Source organism: Pelodiscus sinensis, chromosome 20, assembly GCF_049634645.1.
Source record: "Pelodiscus sinensis isolate JC-2024 chromosome 20, ASM4963464v1, whole genome shotgun sequence".
In the NCBI taxonomy this organism is placed as follows: Eukaryota; Metazoa; Chordata; order Testudines; family Trionychidae; genus Pelodiscus; species Pelodiscus sinensis.
In genome coordinates, this window is record NC_134730.1 from 3,227,419 (window position 1) to 3,248,307 (window position 20,889).

At 53.0% G+C, this 20,889-nt stretch overlaps 1 protein-coding gene across 2 annotated transcripts in view; it reads left to right on the forward strand.

Annotated features, from left to right (window-relative positions):
* The window catches only part of PMP22 (peripheral myelin protein 22), a 31,788-nt gene extending 13,301 nt beyond the window's left edge, over positions 1–18,487 (forward strand). For both annotated transcript variants that reach the window (XM_006118701.4, XM_075903513.1), the window contains exons 4-5: positions 11,324–11,464; positions 16,894–18,487. In XM_006118701.4, coding sequence (XP_006118763.1) covers positions 11,324–11,464; positions 16,894–17,060 — 308 coding nt within the window. In that variant the 3' untranslated portion in view covers positions 17,061–18,487. The remainder of the gene's footprint in view (positions 1–11,323; positions 11,465–16,893) is intronic.
* The last annotated feature ends 2,402 nt before the right edge of the window (positions 18,488–20,889 follow it).

Below are 20,889 nucleotides of genomic sequence, written 5' to 3' on the forward strand. Positions count from 1 at the left end.
CCTAAGTGTGTTTAAAAAGTCAGAAGTTCTCAGTGCTATCTTGTTAAATATAGTCCCGGTGCGGGTGAATTGCTTCTCATTTGGCTACTAAATGGTGACAAAGCGAAAGGAGACAAATTAGCAGGGAAAGATGAAGAGCTCAGAAGAAGAATTGTCCACCTAGCGACAGGAGACAACTGCAAAAGCCTCCGCTCTGCTTTTGATTTGTTCATGCCCATCTAAATCGGGAGTGACTCAATGTAGGCTATCCACGGAGACAGGGAGCTTCCTCCCGTCTCCGATTCTGCTTGCTCATTAATTTTCACAAGGACCCCGATCCTTAGCTGGTGTAGATTGTCACATCTCCCTGGAAATCAATGCACGTGTGGCCTCCTAACACCAGCTAAGAATGGATTCAGGAGTCATCTGCCAGAGTTCTCCGGCCTCTCCTGAGGCAAGTGACCTGGCTGTGTAGACGCAACGGGGAGCAGACTTGCATCCCAAATGCAATCCCTTAACCAGAGCAGAGCCTTGACCAAGTTTCCCAGCGAAGTTTTGTGCAACGTAGTCTGGGAGCAGAGATTTCATCAGAGCATCGTGTCTTTCAAGAGTCCTGTTGTCGCTGGAGGGGGCTCTTGCAGGCATGTCTCTGGCGGCATTCTCAACTCATGACTAAAAGCAGCTTTAAATCCGCTTGTGTGACATATCTCTTTGGGGCAGTGTCCAATTCTGTTCTTGGCAGCAGGAATACACCCAACACACGGGCACAGAGAACATCATCATGGAAATAGGGACAGAGGAAAATTCTACTCTGCTCCCCTGATGAAAAGCTGGATCGGGTCTTAGAAAATCTGTTTCACTGGTGAGATGGAGGCTGTTCCGGCAAGGGTGTGGCTGAGCCATTCCTTTCAGCAAAATGTGTTTATTTAAAAAGTCGAAAAGAGTCTTCCAAATATGACTTAATGCAGCTTCCCCTTTCTGAGCGTGGAGGTAGGCTGCCCCCCCGGGCGCTGCTCTTAGCTTTGCCGGGCAGCCGCAAAATGACACACACGAGGCTTTGAGGATGGCGTAGTGCCTAGTATTGTCATCACAGAACCCAGAAATCGTATGGTCAGTAGCTGTGCTGACCATCACGGGCAAAGGCTGGTCTCATTCAGATTACAGGCTACATTGGAAGATGTCTCAGTTTGCAATAATTCAAGCTAACCAGAGTTTCCCCTTTGTAAAGGGGACAGATTCTGATCTTGGTAACATCACTGGAATGGTGGAGTAACCCTACTGATGTTAATGGAGTGCGCGCAGGATTATACAGGCAGAGAATCTTCTCCGTGTCTAGTACCAATAGCCTCTACTCAACCATATTTCTAGAATAGCTTCCCTTAAGGCAAAATTAAGAATATAAAGGGGTGGTGAAAACTTCGGCCTGAGGGCCAGATGCAGCCCCTGGCTTACCTGGATCTGGTATGTCTAGACTGCATCCCTCTGTTGGCAGAGGGATGCAGATTAGGCAGGTCGACATTGGAAATGAAGCAGGGATTTAAATATCCCACACCTAATTTGCATAAAAATGGCCACCGTGTTTTGCCGACTCAGCACTTTGTTGTCAAAAAGCAGCCGTCTAGAGAGAGATCTGTTGAGAAAGAAACCCTTTTTCGACAGATCCTGTAAACCTCCTTGCAGGAGGCATAAGGGATCTGTCGAAAAAGGCTTTCTTTCTTGACAGATCCCCCTCTAGACTGCCGCTTTTTGCCGACAAAGTGCTGAGTCGGCAAAACGCGGTGGCCATTTTTATGGAAATTAGGTGTGGGATATTTAAATCCCTGCCTCATTTGCCATGTCGACCTGCCTAATCTGCATCCCTCTGCCAACGTACGGATGCAGTCTAGACATACCCCAAGGCTCAGAGCCTCCCCCAGCATTGGGGAGTCCATGCTGCGCTGTAGCTAGTGTGTCTAGCTGAGCTACAGTCACACAACGTGACTGCAGCGTGGATGTCATCTCAGAGCAAAGGCGTGGTGCTAAAACCTCTTTTCTAACTTCTTGCTTTGGAATCGGTTAAGCCCTGATTCTGTAAAGACTGCTGCACGTTCTTAGCTTCACGCACGGTGGTCTCGCACATTTCAGCGGGAAAACGTACATGCCTAATGCTAATCCCGTGTCTAAAACTTTGCCGGATCTAGAGAATAGATTTCTCCCGGCTGGTGTTCTCACACTGTCGCTGATGTGTGACAAATACAACAAGAGCATGTTATGTCAAGGGTGTCTCTTAGTCATCCCTGTCTTTGACATGAGTGGGATTTCCCTGGGATGCAAGTGAGGAGCGGCTGCTTTCTCGGGGAGACCACTTGTGTCAGACAGTAATGCTGACTGCAGGGAACAGCAGTGTGAATCTCTTCAGCCAAATTCCCGTGACTTCTGGAGTGGGCGTTGCCAATGCCACATTCCATTCCTTGTGGTGCCGAATGACTGTAATTCATCATCTTGTGGCTTTCCCGCTGAGGAAGGATGCTGGACAGATTCACCAAGAGCCTGGCACCACTGTGTTGACATGGATTGTGGCTGCTTTGCATTGCCAGAGTAGCACGAGGCAGCTGGGGCATCCTAGTGAATGTGGCTCCGTGACTGTGTGTGATACCAGCCTCCACTTAGGAAGAAGTATCTGGTGGTGCAAACCGTAGCACGTCTCTTGGAGTCTCTTTCAGAGGCTGGATTCCGTCAGATCTTGAGTAGATGCGATTAACATAGCGAGGCGCTATGACCGGCTAGGTCACTGAGATCCCCTTGAGACCATCACCTAATGGGCTGATCATACTACTGAACCTGCCAGTCTGCCCACTGGGCCGCCCCACCACCTTGTCCTGCTGGGCCAGCAGCTCTGGTCTCCCCCAGCAAAGGCACAAAGTTGAGGTAACTGCTCCTCCTCCCCCTTGGCTGAGTAACACAGATACTGATAACAGCTGAGCTTGGTGGGTTGAGCTGTGTTCCAGTGTCTTGACAGCACCCAGGAACACAGCCCCTAAATAGGACCAAAATCCCAAATAAATCCACCTTACTCAGTATAAAAGTCTAACACAGAGCAAGCTCCTGAAGTTTGCTCTCTTTATCAATGAACTTTGCTCTCTTTAGCAACAGCTGGCGCCCCCTGCAGGTAACGGTTCTTTATATGGGGTTTGATAATAAAACAAAAGGGATTTTATTAAGTATAAACAGGATTTAAGTAGCAGTGAGTGATAACAGACAGATCCAAGTAAATTACTAAGCTAACCTAAATAAAATCCTTAGTTAGGTACCTAGTTCCCACACAGTACTTGTTATCTGCATCTCTTGGCACCTCTCCGCACCTTTCCACATCTGGCGGGGGGTGGGTATCTTCTGGTGACCAAAATACTGGCTGCAATATTTCAAGCCACGCTTGATGGAAATTACGGAACATTTCTGCAGCACTGAGGACGGAGGGGGGGCTGTGGATTGTGACTGGGGAGGGGGTCTTCATCTCTGCTGCAACATGAAACATCCCTCTCACTTGCTCTGAAAAGCCTGAGCAGTGGTCTTAGCTGCTCTGTGCCTCAGTTTCCCCAGATGTAAAATGGTGGTAACTTGCCCTACAGTGGGGTTGTGAAGCTCAGTTAATTCATCCTCGGCTGGCCAAGTATGATTTCTTGCTGGTATGCCCCTGGGAGAGCATAACAGGCTCCTAACAGAGTGGTGTCCGTATCAGCTGTAGGGTAACTCCCAAAGCCAAGACAGCCCCCTTGTGCTGGTGTTGTGTACACGCACACACAATAAGGGACAGCAGAGCCTGCTGTGAAGCATTTAATTGACGGTCTTGCCTATATAGCAGAATGTTGATGGTTTTGTATAACCTCTGGTGTTAATTTAAACAGGTACTTATACCAGTATCTCCCCCCCCCCCACCCACACACATGTGCACCCCCTGTGCACGCTCCAGTTCTAGCAGGAGAGTGAGTCTTGTCAGTTTCGTTTACGTTGCTTGGGCAGGGGGCATGATCATAACAGCAGGATCTTAGCAGCAGATCTCAATAATTTTTTTTCATTGACAGCAGGGGAAACTGAGGCACAGAGAAGGGGAAGTGACTTGCCCAAGGTCACCCTATGGGCCAGTTGCAGAGTCAGGAGCTGAGCTCGGACTGCCTGAGTCCCAGTCCATTTCATGACCCATTGGGCTATACTGCCTTGGGTTTAAGCCACCCTTAGGCAGGAATGAGAGGGTCGCTCCGGGGGAGCTTCCCCTCTGACTAGGGCAGACAAGGGCTGGGGAGCGAAAAGCTAAGCCCAGACAGGGGCAAGTTGTTGCAGAGCTAGGACCAGACTCCAGGTCCCCTGACGGCCAGGGCAGGACCCTCCACCCCGGCGCGGGGTGTCGCCGAGTGAGCATTCTTGTGGTTTTGGCACAGGGGAATGGGTGAGGAATGTCTGATCTCCCGCCACGCTCCCTGGGCTCTTTGCCTCCCTGATACACAAAGGGACTGACCTAGCAACCAGGGCAGCAGCTGGGCATAGGCTGCTGCTCCTCCAGGTGGTGCTTAGCACCCTTATCGGTCAGGAATCTTGTAACGTGCCTTTGTTGTGACCGGGCGCCAGAGGAGAGGAGGCAGGCGTGGAAGGGGCCTGGCTGCATTTTCTGCATCCTTTGGTTTAAATGGAACAATCCCCTCCCCCAGAAGGATTCTGCCAGCACAGAGGGGTTTAGAATTAATTCCGAGCTCCTGTAGCTCTCCAGTGCCCTGTGCACCTCTCCTTGCTGGGAGCCTGGCCAGCCACAGCGGGAGTCAAAGCCCTGTCCAGAGCTCTCGTACCATGCTACACCGGACAGCCTTGGAACGGCATGAAACAAACCAGTGGCACCTGTCTGAGATTCCTTAGCCAGGCTGCTCAGAGAGGCATCGGGGGGAGGGGAACACAAATCTGAGGTTTGCTGGGATCGTGGCAGGTGGGGGTGGGAGCAAAGCAGAGGGCAAGTGACCGTTTTCGGGTGCCAGCCAGGAAAATAGGCAGGTGGCTTAGCAACCACCCCCGGACTGCTTTACAGGTTAGCGCATGTTGAAACGGCGAGCGTGGGTGTGATGGACGTGTATGTAGATTAGGGATGTCAAAAGTCGGTGAAAACGGTCACGGAGTGATTGCTGAGAATGTGAGCGGTTACACGGTTAAATCAACTTTATACTGCAGCGCCCACAGCGAAACCTCTCTCTAAGTAGGGCTGCCAGCCCCTGCCAGCCTCACTCATGGGGAGGCGTCACTGCCACAGCACAGCCACCTCGCTAGGAGCCAGGCTGGCTGGGGCTGGCGGGATCCACCCACAGAGTTTAACAAATAAGAGCCAGCTTATTGGTTAACTGGTTAAACATGAACATCCCTATTAAAAAGGAGTAGTTCTGTGGCACCTTAGAGACTGATATATAGGGTCACGTCGGCAAATGCCACTTCATCCCATGAGCTGCAGTGATCTGACAGAGGGCTTTGTCCATGAAAGCTCATGATCCTATATATTGGTCTCTCAGGGCATATCTACACTGGGGAGTTATTTTGAAATAACACCCCTTATTTCGAAACAAGCAGCGGAGCATCTGCACTACCATGCCCGTTGATTCGAAATAATAACTCCGGCTTGTGAAGAGCAATAAGTTGATTTCGAAACCGTTATTTCAGGATTGTAATTTGGAAATAACTTATTTCAAACTAACCTGGTAGGGTAACCACAGAGCCACTCGCTGGTTTTAAAGTTTCAGACTAACACTGCTCCCCCTCTGAATCCCTAATGTAGACACGCCCATCTGGCTTTAAGCTACCTAGCTTATGCGCTAAGAGAGATGAAGCTGCGACAACGTAGGTTGTGATCACTCAGGTGACAAGCTCGTGATGACGTCACTGCTCCAGGCTAGCCAGACGAAAGCTTGCTTAGCTACGTCGCAGACGTTCCCTGCTGCTCTTGGCTAGAGGAGGAGGTTTGGTTCCAGTCACTAGGCCTGCGTGAGCCGTAGCCGCATTGAGCTTGGGGCATGTGTGGGATTCCCAGGCCAGCACACCTGCGAGGAGATACCTTCACTCAGATGGCCAGGGAAGTGAGTCTCTTCTAGCTCTTGCTGAGGCTGTGACCGTACATGAGGACAAGTGCTACAACGGCACTGCTGTACGGTGAGAGGCGTTTCGCCGGAGGCCCAGCCAACACAGGGCAAGGCTAGTTGAAAAATGTATACTCCCTAAAACCACAAGTTCAAGTCTCAGCAGCATGGGAACAGATTTTCATCCTCACTCAGCAGATACACCGAGTTCATGTTTTTGATCAGGGCTTGAAAAGCACGATACTGTCTCTTTAGGAGTACGTGGGCCCTGGCCAACACTAGGGAATTATTTCGAAATAATAAGCAGAGCGTCCACACTACTAAGCTTGTTATTTCGAAATAACGGACTGGTTATTTGGAAATCCGTACTCCTGCTCTCCTTGGGAAATGACGCTAATTTAGAAATAGCTATTTCAAAAGGGCGGAAGTGGGGATGCTCCACTGCTGCTATTTTGAAATAACTACTCCCCAGAATCATTTGAAGTAATGACTCCCCAGCGCTTTCTGGGGCTTTGCGCTACCTCGACTTATCGACAGTCATGGAGCCTGCCTCGGACTAATTTTGAGGTTCCCCGTAGTGGGGACAGGCTATTTCGATTTTGTTACTTTGGGAGTTATTTTGAATTTAGTTCCTAGTGTAGAAGTGCCCAGGGGCACGTGGAGGTGTCGCCCGCAAAAACAGGTGTAACCCTTTCACTCCAACAGTAGAGGTACGTTTTTAGTGAACCCTGCTGACTTTTTCTGCTCCAAGGCACTTAATGGTAGAGTTTTGCCCTACCATTCTTTGCCAGGAATTTCCCTTCCCCTTGGTTTTCTGTGTGGGTGCTGTATACTATGGCTGTATGTTTGGCTGATGCCTTCCTCCCAAGAGGTGGCTGCATTCTACGGCTGCCATTTGTCCAGGTTAGGCTTTGAGATCCTTCGGGAAGAAAGATGCCCCGTGCACACAAAATGTCATTATAAGCTGCAGACTACAGCACGTGGCTCTTATTCTGTGCTTGCTGGCATTTTGCGGGATGTGCTGGACTTCACGAAGGTTGTTTGAATCGGCCTCAGGATTCTTTTTGCTTATTGGGAATTAAAATTAAGGTCAGGAAAATGCTCCAGTAACCTTCTTTCTCAGTGGATCGGCTTCTCCCTTGTCTTGCACCTTTGAGTGGCGGCCTTCCCACTTGCTCTGTTCATGTGGCAGATGATCCCATGAGGGTCTGGATCTTACACACTTGCTCACTTTACACTTTCACTGCTGTTACCCTGGCAGGTCACACAACTTCTAACGGCTGTGACGGTTCTTGTCGTGGTGATCTCACTCCTTCCCCGCAGGTGTGTAGACAAAGGGCACCGCTTTTTCCTAGCAGTGGCTGTTAGCGGATGGACTGGGAGATGCAGTCGCTGCATCGCTCTTCCCAATAGTGCATCCGCTGGGGCTGAGTGTCGAGAAGGTCGGTGGTTTGGTCTGGTCTCCACTGAACACCCACAGCGCCACGGCCAACCCCCGAGAGTGTGAAAACGCCATTCCTGCTGCGATCTAGTTAAACTGCCCTCTCCCCGGCGCAGACGGTGCTAGATCAAAGGAAGAATTCGACTGTTGACATAGCTACTGCCTCGCCAGCGAGCTGGATTAACGACTGCGCCGGAGTCTCTGCAGCGAGTGGCTGCCCCGCAGTGCTGCCTCTGTCGTGCTTTAAGTGTGGGCACAGCCTGATTCATTAGTTTGATTACATTAGTGGCATTTCACCGCCTCTTGTCTCCCTGAGAGCCCAGCATTCCAGAAGCTGCCGAGTGGCAGAGCTGAAGGAGAGCGCACCCTTTGTTGACCTAACGGGGAACGTGAAATCGACGAGACGTTCTGAACATTTCATGCGCGTGGCGTGTGAAAACGGGGAATGATCCTTGAGACTCTCCTTGATAGTCCTCCCGTCTCAGCGATGGCACGTGCCGTTAGAAACGGATACATGCTGGCTCACCACTGAGATGCAGCCACCTCTGGGATAAAATACAGCGGCTCTTATTGAATAGCCCTGCACTTTGGGACAGGACACACAATAGAAAAGGGAGGCCAAAGGCTTTGAACTGCATGGCGGCAGCTCTCATTGACTCCCCTTTGCTTGTGTGGTCAAGACCTGTCTTTGGCCCTCTGCGTGGGACTCTAGGACGGCAGGATCTAGTTACAGGAACTAGAGTTGGGGGTGGCTGCTAGGGCAACCTCCCTGCACTTACGGCACCTGCAAAGTTTGAAAGACCCTGGGGGAGGGGGCCAATCCTAAAGGAGTGGAACTAACAGGACTCCAGAAATGCACTCGAGCTCCATGACAAGTCCTCTACAAACTCTGGAATTAAACAGATCCAGAGTTGTATGCCTTATCCTTGAGTGTTTTCTGTTAGCTCAGAGGCACTCAAAGAAATCTGTAGGAAAGACCTGGGGATTATAGTGGATGAGAAGCTGTCTGTCTGAGTCAACAGGGCACCCTTGTAGCCAAGAAGGGAACAGCATATTGGGGTGCATTAGGTGGAGCATTGCCAGCAGATCTAGAGAAGTGATTCCCCTTTATTCGGCCCTGGTGAGGCCACATCTAGAGTGTTGGGTCCAGTTCTGGGGCCCCCACTAGAGGAAGGATGTGGACACATTGGAGAGGGTCCAGCGGAGGGCAATGAAAATGATACAGCGGCTGGAGCACATGACCTACGAAGAGAGGCTGAGGAATTTGGTCTTTAATCTGCAGAAGAGAAGAGTGAGGGGGGATTTGATAGCAGCCTTCAGCTCCCTGAAGGAGGGTTCCAAAGAGGCTGGAGAGAGGCTGTTCTCAGTGGGGGCAGATGGCAGAACAAGGAGCAATGGGCTCAAGCTGCAGTGGGGAAGGTCTAGGTTGGATATTAAGAAAACCTGTTTCCCTAGGAGAGCTGGAAAGCACTGGGCTGGGTTCCCTAGGGATGGAGATTCCAGCCCCTCCCTAGAGGTGTTTAAGTCTCGGCTTGACAAAGCCCTGGCTGGGCTGATTGAGTTGGGGTTGGTCCTGCTTTGGGCAGGGGGCTGGACTCGGTGCCTCCCGAGGTCTCTTCCAGCTCTGGGATTCCAGGATTCTCGAGTGACTGCTTTCTGTTAAATCTGCAGGACTCTTCGGCAGCTGTCTCTGGCAGGGTGGTGCCAGGGTGGGTCACAATTAGAGTCTGTTTCAGTGTGGGGGGGAGTTCTACTCTGGGCTCCTGGACGTCAGTGGGAGTAACAGCCATGCCACCGAGAACAGCATTGACCTTTGGGTTCTAAAATAGCTGCATTATGCAATGGAAAGCCCCAGTGGAGCGGCACGGAGGCAGCTAGACAGAGACGAGCCATTGGCCGTCATGTGACTCACCCAGGAGCTGGGCACGGTGCCGACATTCATGGCTGGCTGGTTTCAAACAGTTCACATGGACTGAAAGTGGGACACAGCTAGCGTAGCGGGGAAGCAGCCTTCTGTAGGGAAGGGGAAAGCACAAGGCTGGGATTCGAGAGGTTTGGCTCCGATCTTCGGGAGGTGGGAATGGACGTCCGTGTGGCCACATCTCTCATGGCTTATGGTCCTGGGTCTGCTGCTTATTTTGTGTCCGTGGGCAAGTCACGTCCCTGCGCTATGCTTCAGTTTCCATACAATGAGGATAAGAGCAGTGTTCCCTGTAAGCTGAGCCCGAGGGTGGCCACCCAGCTGATTAGCAGGGTGCCCACAATCTCCAGCCAGTGTTTCTACCAGTGGTGCACATCTGCACATGCTTTGGTGCATAGAACGACATTTATTCTGCACAAGAATGGAAAAAATTAGAGGGAGCTTTGATCACAACCGTTGCATCCTGTACATGACTGAATGACTTGACATGCTTTGCTATCTCAGGACGTGGCAGTATTGATGGTTTATGTCCCGTTTTATTTAAAGAGCCACTATTACCATGTGAGCCTTCATTATAACGACCACGCTCGGGTGGTCCTGAGCTCTGCAGGTCACCAGAGCACAGTTGTGATACTTTGAGTCACTGCTGTAGCATTGGGTTTGCTTTCTATGGGGAGTTACGCACCCACAAATAATGACAAGAGCTGGCCGGTATGCAGGGGCTGGTCTGACTCAGCTCCTCCTTACCAGTTGCCAAATGTTGCTGTGATAAAGCCGTTGCTAAGGGCTTTGTTCCATAAGGTGGCAGAGGGAGTGTTAATACCCACTGGCTGTTTGTGACACCAAGGAGCTGTCAGGTCCCTCGCTTCCTTGGCTTCCGTGGTTCCCATCAGGGCCTGCTCCAGAACTTACTGAAGTCACTGAGAACATGTCGACAGACTCTTGTGGGCTTTGGATCAGACTCCAGTGAGTCCCCGTGGCCCACGGAGATGGATGCTCCCACGTTACAAATAACCACGTTGCCCACGGATTTGGGGACGTGTTCCAGAATTCTCGTGTGGCACGTTGCACCTTGTTTCGTTCCCAAACGGGCCAGGCCCCGGGGTGTGGTCCACGTGCAGTGGAAGATGCTCCAAGCAGCGAGACAGGAGGGAAGCGGTTGCCACGGAGGACGTGGCACTTTCGGGGCTGCCTAACGGACTGGGACGCCCAATTCCCATTCCCTTAAGGAAGTCGGGCATCCCAGAACCATGTGAGTCTGCTTTGAAAGTCTCCTCCTTGGCGCTGAGCAAACATGGGCCAGAGTCATTTCCGAAGAGGGAGGTCCTGGTGGCCCGGCATGGCGGCATTCGGGGACGCTCCTACGGTGCTTTGTGTCACCATGCTGGGACCACGGCATGATTTGTCCAGGCCGGCTTGCCCTCAAATCCCAGGGCTCTTGTTGGGTAGCGGGGGTAGCTTCTGCAGGGATTTCCTGTAATTAGCTGGTGTCTGCTCAGGGAAGGATGTTTGTTCTCCCGTGAATCACAGGTGGCGCGGATGGAAAGAGACCTGGCCGGTCTGTAGCCTTGCAGGATGGGTCCCTGCTGTACATGAGTGGAGACAAGTCGTGTCATTCCCGTGGAGCCACATCTGTGCGCACCAAGAGCCTCTGGGCCGGAGCCAGCGCACCCGGAAGTCATTGGAACAACATCCATTGACTTTAGGGGCCGGGAACCAGGCTTTGGAGAGGGAGGAGCAGTGATTTACACACACACACACACACACACAGTGATTTACACACACCCACACCCACACCCACACCCACAGTGATTTACACACACACACACACACACGCGTGCACACACCCCGCCCCCGAGATCTCCGCTCTAACTGCCTGTGCGTTTCTGTTTTCCCCAGAGTGGCTGCAGTCCGTCCAGGCGATGATGATCCTCTCTATTATCTTCAGCGTGCTGTCTCTGTTCCTGTTCTTCTGCCAGCTCTTCACTCTCACCAAGGGGGGCCGGTTTTACCTTACTGGAATCTTCCAGATCCTTGCCGGTAAGTGGGGAGTGATAAATGGGGCTGGCTCGGAGCGTGCGGAGGGAAACCGCTGCTGGGTGGCGGTGCGAGGCTGCTGGCGGGCGAGGAGCAAGCTCTGGAATAACACAGAGGGCTCTGCCGGGTTGTTACAGTGGTTTAGTTGATGCAGGGTTAGGCTCGGGGCAGTGGGAATTGGCTCTTCTAGCAGCTGCCCTGCTTGGCAGCACAACAGCCTCTGAGTGGACTCCTGCACCGAGGAGAAGAGAGCGTGAGGGGAGGCCCGGTCTGCCTTGAGATGTGGAATGCACCGGTGGGCGTGTTCCACGGCCCCCGCACCCTGCCCGGTCCCCAGAGGTTAGCAGCCTGTCGGAGTTCCTGCTGGGAGAGCTCTAGCTCCTCCTGCGCTTTCAGCTTCCTGATGGTAACCCTGGCCCATCCGCCGGGGTCGGTGCTAACTCCGAATGAATTAGCCGGGGATTCCATGTGCTCAGCAGCTCTGAAATTCAGCCCCAGCACCCCTCGGGCTGGGCACACGCAGAACGGCCCCTTTGCCTTTTGGGGGCTGCTGAGACCCTGGGGCAACTCCACCGACTTGCTGTGGAGATGGACGGCAGGGCTGAGTGTGGTCCAGGAGCTACGTCCTCCTTCGGTGAGCCGAGAGCCTGGGTGCTGGCCGCCTGCGGAGGGAGACCGGCCCAGGGACCTCACCGCTCCGGGCTGTCATACTGACCAGCGGGAGGCTTCCTGAACCGATGGCACGAGACCTGAGACGTCTTCCCCCAGAGAGGTGCTTGATAGCTGGGCCTTGCACCTCAGCCAGGGGCGCTGCCGCTCACCCAGTTAGCCAGCCCCTCAATTCCCAGCTGCAGCACCTCCATCTTAGATAGCGTTCAGCTTTGAAAACCTGTTTCTTTGAACTGTAGTTAGGTGCCCGCACAGCCGGGGCTGCGTAGTGCGGATCGTTCCTAAGTGATCCGTTACGGAGTTGGGCAAACAGGCCCTTGTGAGATGTCCAGTCCCAAAGGAGCCCTGGGGGTAGAAATGGAGACCAGGCTAGTGTTTGCGTGCGTGACCCCACGTCTGCCCGGGGTCGCTCAGCATTGCTAGGCCTTGTGAGCTGAATTTCAGGATGGCTGGAAGCAAACAGCAGCTAGAATCCGTGTGCTCCCCCCTGTGGAGCTCAGCAGCTGTGACCGGAGGAGAGCCGGCGGGTCTCCCCTTGGCCTCCACCCCGATTTCCTCACGTGCCGGAAGATGACAGGCTGGTGTTGGCAGCCAAAAGAGCACATTCCTGTCGCATCCCGTCAGGGGCAGATGAGGATTTTGCGGAGCCCAGGGCAGCACAATTTCGTGGGGCGCCCCCTTTGACACGGCGCATGCGCGGGGCTTCTTGAAGCGTGGGGCCCGGGGCGGCCGCCCCGCTCGCCCTGCCCTATATCCGCCCCTGCATCCTGTCATTGTGGGGATTATCCTTGCCCTGTATGTGGTCTTGGAAAGGCCCAGCTCCGGAGGAGCCTTGATTTAGAGCCCGTCAGCAAGGAACCATCACCTGCCTGTGACTTTCCCTCTGGAGGTCCCTGGCAGTGCCAGTGCGAGCGATGGAAATCCCACTGCGGCCGGGTGGAGCTTCTGCAGCGTGCCCGTGTGGGCGGGGAGGCGCGGTCTCTTCCCAGGCACGCCCTGACTCTCTTGAGATGATCCTGCCCCCACGGTAACCCGCTGACTAGACGACTCAGCCTGGGCCGCAACGTCAACTCCTCTGGTTGTGGAGCCTGACTCACCAGCTGTGCGAGGGCGGAAGCCGGGGCTGTCAAGTGCAAGGGCTCGGCTCTCGGACCCGGCTGCGCTCATTCCAGTCCACGTGGGCCTTTCGGCTGAGGGGAGATGCCCATCTCCTACCATTGCTGACGCTTTCTGGGGAGGTGCCGCAGCCCATAGTCCTCCTGTGTATCCCAGCCTTGTGGGAAGCATGGAGCTGAAGGCACTCAGGAGAGACCAGCCCTGTGAGTTCTCATTGGGTACCTCCTTCTGGGCCAGTGCTGGGGGCCCCTAAAGCATTTTCCCGAAGGCCTTCTTCGGGGGATTCTTTCAGGGTCTAGATCCTGCCGTTAGGAAGCGTTTCCTGGCAGGCTGCCTAAAGATTCCTCGCTGCGAGTTCAGCCCGTTACTCCTAAGTCAGCCCCCTTCCGCCACCCTTAAACGTCTCCCAATCTAGCCTGGGTGTCCACTGCTGCAAATACTCGTAGATCGCTTCCACACACAGTACAAGCATGAGATGAGTCAGGCTGTTGGCAGACAGAAAGAACCCTCGCGAGTCAATGCTTCCGGCTCCGTCACCAGTTTTCATTGTCTGACGGCAGTCAGTACACTACACTCCTTTGTGGCATAGGCTCCACCAGATGCAAATTGGGTTTTCTGAGGGGCTTTTGCGTTCCATGCATGTCAAGGTATTTTGCAAAGCCCTGAGATGGAAAGGTGGTTGTGCAGGCAAAGACAGCAGCCACTACACCCAGCAACGGCTTGCAACTCCTTGCGTGCAACAAGCAGACATAGTACCAGGGTCATCCTGCTACTGAAAGACGTCTGAGAGCAGACAGGTTAGCTCAGGACAGACAGGTTAGCTCCTTTTCTTCTGCAGGACAGTTCCTCTAATCTAACCATAGGAGAGGTGTGTTAGTCTGAAAGTCACAAAATAGAGGGTGGGTGAGAGCCAAGTGTACAAGTTTTCCCAATGCTGCTCTATGAACACACCCAAATCCCCAAAATCGCAATCCCCTTCAGATGGGAGGGTGGGCTTAATTCACAGCTGTCCTTGCCTGGTGGTTGCGGGTTCAGGCTACCAAGAGCTACAGAAGATCGAGAACTGAGGCAAGGTGCGGACAGCCTAACATTACACTACTTTGCACTTCTACGTGCCCTTCCATCCAAGGATCTCAACGTGCTTTTCAGACCCCACCACGTCCTTTGGAAGAGAAGTATTATTCATGCAAATGCCTTTGTGCACAAGCATCGCCATCAGGTATCTGGAGCTCAAGCCCCAAAGGAGTTGCACAAGTTGCGCCTTGGAACAGGAAAGAGACTGCAGCTTTCTTCGAGCCCTCCCCTGTGTTTTATCACAGGAGCGTATCCCCTTGGTGAGAATCGCTAGCTCTGTACTGCTAAGAGAAACGTGGTCATTAGCATCTCTTCTCTTCCACCAGACTCCTTCAATGGACAATCGACCGCAGTATTTCTAGCCGTCCGTAGGTGACTCTGGAATGGCCGCCTGCTGCTTTTCTGTCCCACCCGAGTGCAGAGACAATCGTTTTGCTTTCTCTGCGCGGGCCAGTGCCGTAGGAGTTCTCTTCTCTGTTTGAAAAATGGAAACGGCATTCAGCAGCTTGCTGGTTGAACCTATTCCCACCTCTGCAGTTCCCACAAACAAAGGCGCAGTGTGAGGGGAAAGAACAGCTCCCGGAGCCCTGCCGTTAGCTGTAGGTGGTCCTGCTGCCCGCTGGAGAGATTTGGAATAGAGTTAGCTTCAATGGCACCGTGAATGGATAATGGTATTGCGGAGATCAACTAAAGCCTTGTTCTTGGCGGGGGACAGTGGCGGCTTTGTGCGAGCATTTTGCAGCCCCCGACGTGGGCACTTTTTGCGACACTGCTGGAGCGTTGGTCAATGCTATGATTCAGAGGGGTCGCGCCTGGCCCACTGTTGACACAGGGCTCCTAGGGTTGGCCCTTGGCAGTCTTGGGCGTGGGGTAGCAGGGGAATAGAGAGGGTGTACTCATCCCCTGACAGACAAACTCTTTCCACGGTGGCGGGTGTTTCTGTTTCCTCCCCCCATCTGTGAGCTGATCCAGAGTGCGGGCAGGGGGGACCGGGGCGGGGGCGGAGGGACTCGAGCACACTTTTACCAAATACATTTGGATACAGACCCATTCTGAAGCACACTTAGGCCTTGTCTGCACTGGCACATTTTGTCACCAAAAACTGCCTTTTGGCAACAGAACACTTCCAGCCCTGAGAGGGATGTTTGTCTTTTCCACCTCCGTTTATTGCTGACAGATAGCCAGTGTGGACTCCTTTGTTGGTTTTGTCAAGAGAACTAACTCCCGCCGCTATCCCACAGTGCCTGTTCTAATGGCTGTGCTCAGTGTTTTGTGATCTCTGCTGTTCGGCAGGCCTGCGCCCCTCCCCTTTTAAAGCTCCGGGAAGTGGCCGACAGCTGAGTGAGCTGCTCCATTTGGGGAACAAACAAAGAACAAATCATTGGACTGCTTCTCTTCTGCCCTGCTAGGAACACAGCGGCAGGCAGGCTGCTGTTGCAGAGGGAGGACTGGAGAGACAGCCATGCTGCTTTGACGTTCCTCAGCACGGAGAGTTCCCAGAGCTACCAGGGAATCCCAAGAAGCACAGGGATTAGCTCTGCCTTCCCACCACTCTGCCCTGTGGGATGGTTACCCATAATGCTTTGCTCTGCGTCAGGGGAGCAAGGAATGTGGTCATGAAATGTTGACAGTGGGAGGCAGAAAAAACGGCTTGATCCATTTTAACTTTTGGCGACTTCTGCATGTTGCCACAGCCTGAGATTTCGATTGCAGAAGGGCTCTCGGCATTGCTGCACCTGCAAAGCCTGTGCCTCCTGCTCCTGACGCAAGGCTTGGGAGTTCGGAAATGAATCCGCGCACCTGCCACATTGCTCAGAAACAGACCTACCCGTCGAATGCCCCAGGGGTCGGATCCAAGACCTATCAAAAGCATTTGTGCTATCTAACCCTGCCGGCCCGGCGCTCTAGTGGGACGGGAGTGAGTGCCCGCTGCAGACTCCGGGTTTGAATCATGGCTTGGCTCACGTGGAGCAGGAGTTGGGTGGGGGATCTTACGAAACTGGGCATGGGGGGGGGGATTTCTCCTCTAGAGGCTCAGGAATTGCGAAATTGGGAAACGGTGCAGAGTGGGGTCGAGGGGCTGTGGCAGGGCTGTTCGAGAGCATGCCCAGTAGCTGTGGAAGGCCGTTGGCTCGATTACACAGCCCTTCCTGGCCCTGGGGAGCACTCTGTTCCAGGGACTGCGGTGTGACTAACCCCGTGAGCGTTCGCCCCCAAGGGCGGGGGTTACCCACATGCTATTGCCTTTTCAGAGCTCAGATTCCGTGAGCAGGTCGCACGCGTGGTTGGGGTGACCGATTGTGTGTCAGTCCAAAAATCACCAACCGAGAGCTCTGCTCAACATCTCCGGTCTCAGGCCGCCGTTATTTCCAGCTGCACCCCTGTCCCCCCCAGATTTTTCAACCAGGCTTCTTGCTTTGTGGCCCAGGGTTCTCGATAGGATGGGCGGGTTTTTAATCAGCGCTGCTCAGCACGATCCCTGCCAGCGTGGCAGGCCGGGGAAGCCGGGGCAGCTCTTGCATGACACCAAGCATCCTCAGGGCAGCTTGATTCATATCACGTCTTCTCCCTAGGTCTGTGCGTGATGAGCGGCGCCGCCATCTTCACCGTGAGGCACACGGACTGGCAGCCCACCACGGGGGACACCGCCTTCGGCTTCGCCTACATCCTGGCTTGGGTGGCCTTCCCCCTGGCTGTCACCAGCGGGGTGATCTACGTCATCTTGCGGAAGCGCGAATAACGAAGCTTGAGGCGAGGGGGCCGAGACACGGGCACTCATGACGTCCATGGAGGGGGATTGAGGCAGGGGAAGAAAAGACGAGAAAATGGGGGAGGGGGAGAGTTAAGTAACCCCTCACCCTCCAAATTTAAAAAAAAAACCAACAACAAACCCCACAAGGAACCACGCCAAGGGTTACTGTGTTCATTGAAGATGTATATAGTATCTATGGTTTAAAAACCTATTTATAACACTTTTTACATATATGTACATAGTATTGTTTGCTTTTGTTGACCATCTGCTATGTTTTAAAGCCTAAAGAAAGTGCCTAAGGAACTCCTAACAGTATAACAAGAGCGCAGTATTTTTGTGTCCTTGTTTTTGTTTTGCCCTGAATGCCAATGGACTCCTCTTGGAAAACTCCCACCCCAAAGCAACCCGCCAAAGAATCCCCAAGCCAGACCAGATCCCCAGCGGGTGTAAATCAGCGTCGTGCCGGTGACCTGAGGGAGAATCGTGCCCACTTACCCCAGCTGAAGGTCTGGCCCCCGCCACACGTGCGGTGATCCTGTATGTGCATGTATCACTACCGGGCCCCAGACATTTAGGAGCACAGGGCCAAATTCTCAAAACCACCTAGGTGATGTAGGAACCGAAGTCTTCCTAACTTGCCAACCACACCCAGTTGGGAACCTGAGCTTCTAACTCACTTAGGTACTTTTAAAATATGTAGCTACCAGTTCCACTGGAATTTTACTGTAACGTGCGTACCTTAATTTTGGAAGTTTCCCCTTAGAATGCTGATACGTCCTGGTGTTAGATCTTGTGTGTAACGCTCTCACGTCCCATCCCACACACCCAAACCACCCAAGCACTGTAGCCTATGACCTTGAAATGTATTTTTCCTTCCTTGCCGTGTAGATAAAGATGGGGAAAAATCAAAACCAATATATAGCTATGAAATAAAATACCAAATATGTGAAATGGTGCTATCTATTTGCCATTCCTTATCACTAGCCATTTAACCTTACTCACTGGAAATTCAGTTAACAATTTTATGAGGTAAACAACGAAGGTAGAAACGAGAAATAATTCTGTGTAATATAAGTGGTCTATAACGGCTTTTGTACTTAGACAAGTTGCTCTTAGTATTATTGTTAATAATATGTTTATAACCAATCCCCCCCACCCCCCTCTTGGTCAGGAGTAGGAGAAACCAAATCTCTGGATGGAAACCCAGAGTCCAGCTTCTGTAACCCTCTTTCTGTGCTTCAGAGGTGTGTCTGGCAATGAATTTTATGGGCATCTGACTGTAGATTCGTATATGGTGCCTTCTGATGCTAAGACTCCAGACCGTAGGATGTTTGTTGTTTTTTGCTTTGCTTTTTCTGATTTTATACCGACTGTGTGGACTAAGCAGCAATGAAATAAAAGTCAGAATAACTCAAGTGGTTCAGCTTCATTCACTTACTCAGGGCTTGACTGTGAATGCTCCCAGTTGATCTGCTTGCCTGCCCTGGCCATGCCATCTGACTGCCTGGGCTTGGGCCTCACCACATCCTGCCATGCAGTGTGTGTGTGTGTGTGTGTGGGGGGGGGGGGGGGCATTGCTTAGGGGCCAGCAGGCACGGTGGTCAGGCTGCAGCCATTCTCCTCTCGCAAGGCTTGGCTTTGCTGGGGAGCCTTGGGGGCCCAGTGTTCAAGTTTGTCTCCCATGCCTGCCAGGGACTCTCAAGAGGCTGAAGGAGGAGGGAACAGTGGGGTCCCCAGGCCCACCCTCTCCACCAAGTCTAGGCCTGGCCCTGAGGTGGAAAGGCCTCAATCCCTTCTGCCTCTTACTCCAGATCAGCCTTTTTTGGCTGCTTCCACCTTCCCTGTTTTCCCTTCAGTTTGGGGCATGGCCCCCGCACCTCTGCTTTCAGCCATTTCTAAAGCTGACAGGGGTGCTTCCCAGCTCACTCGGAGTCCAATTGTTCCCCCGGTCGGGCCCCAGCCTCTTGGCCAGGTCTACCAGTCCTGGTCCTACCCCTGTGGCTCACTCTGCCTCAGGCTACAGCCTCTCTGCCGTCTCGCTGTCCTTCACCTCAAACCCCCACCCTCCGTTCCACTGCCAGAGCACCCTGGCCAGCTGGTCCTTGGCCCAGCCCTGCCCCACCACTCCTTCCGCCTTCATGGGGGCCGGGCACCCCATCGCACCCTGTTTGCTCAGAAGCTGAAACTCAGAAGAGGGGACGTGACCCCATCATGGTCACACAGGCGGTCTGCAGCCACACGCGGATTTGACCCCTTGTTTTCCCGAGGCCTAGTCCAGTGCCCTAGCCATTAGGCACCTCTCTGACACCAGACAGCTTCTGGAAGAACCCGAGGTCCAGACATCCAGGGGCAGATGGGTGCTGCTGCTTGGCACATGGGCACCATGCCTGAGGTGGCACATGGATGCGACCCCTGAATTCGCGTCTGATGCCAGGTACTGATGAGGATTGCAACTGCACTTACTGCCTACTTTCCCACAGAGCCAATGGGCAGAGCCCGTCCCCAGGGCCGGGCCACCATGCTGCTGGTGTGGTCCGAGTGAGAGCATTGTACGGATGTGCTTGTATGGTCTGAGCTCTCTGCTCAGGCCCACAGGGGCACTAGCCACCACAGAGTCCTGAACATGGTGGGGAAAAATTTGGTTGAGCAAAAAAAACAAAACCAAAACTCGGAGACCACATTTGTTGAGCAAAAAAATTCGTCTTTAAATTCCTGCGCTCAACACTCCCCCCGCCAAACACGGCAGGGAAAAATGTCCCCCTGGCCTTCCATCCAAGAAAAACATGTCCAGTATTTTCTGTTTTTTTTCAGAAGACGCAATGATGGGACACCTGGCAACTCTAGCAGGGTGCAGAGGATCATGCTGCATTCTGGAGAGGGGAAGGTGTGTGGAGGGAGATCTGGGAATGATTTTGCTTCCTGGAGGTTCTGCACCTGCCTCACTTCAGCTGGCAGCTGAATAGCCCCAGCCTGGCTCGCATGCTGGGTGAGCAGCGGCAGATCTGTCTTAAACAAGAGAGGCCCATACATCAGCCAGCCTGTGTCCTGATGTTTTGGTGACACCCTTTAGCACCTGCACTGCTGGTATATTTTGGGCATGGCCTCAATTCCACCATATGGCAAAGGCTCAGTCTGCCATGGTTACGTTTTCCCCAGCCTCACCCCCTTCCTTTTTCAAAGCGATGGGCGTGGCTATACAACTCACTAAGCGTGACCCTGCTTTGACAGGCCTTGGCGGTTCCTCCAGGGACCAGCATTTCAGCTAACGTGCTGGTACCCTGAGCCAACGTGCCAAGCCCTGAGGATGGAGCTGGAGAAGGTGACTTAAGGGATGAACAGACTGCGAACAGTATGTACCGTCTTAGAGGCCAGTGGTGAAACGTACATACTTCCATCTGCTCTTGGCAGCTGAGGATCTGAGCTCACCTAGCAATGGGGTTGGCAGAAATACAATGGCTCATTGTGAGCCAAGTCCTGAGGCTAGTTATAAACACTGGACTGAAACCTGAGGCCTTTACTTTGCACTTAGTCCCTACTAGGGTTGCTGGCCTTCTGGAAGTGTCTTGGAGTCTCCAACAATTAAAAAGTAACCCTTTAAGCAAAGACTTGAAGGCGTGATGAAACCTCCAGGAACATGGCCAGCCCCAACTGGCAACCCTACAGTCAGGACTGACTTAGCCCTCATTCACCAAAGCGCACGTAGAGACGGAATTAGAGCTGAGTAAGGAACTCGGGATTTGGTCAGGATGAATGAAAGCGCATGCGAGATGGTTACAATTCATTATCGTTGTCAGTGGGCGCAATAGTCATGGCTAGA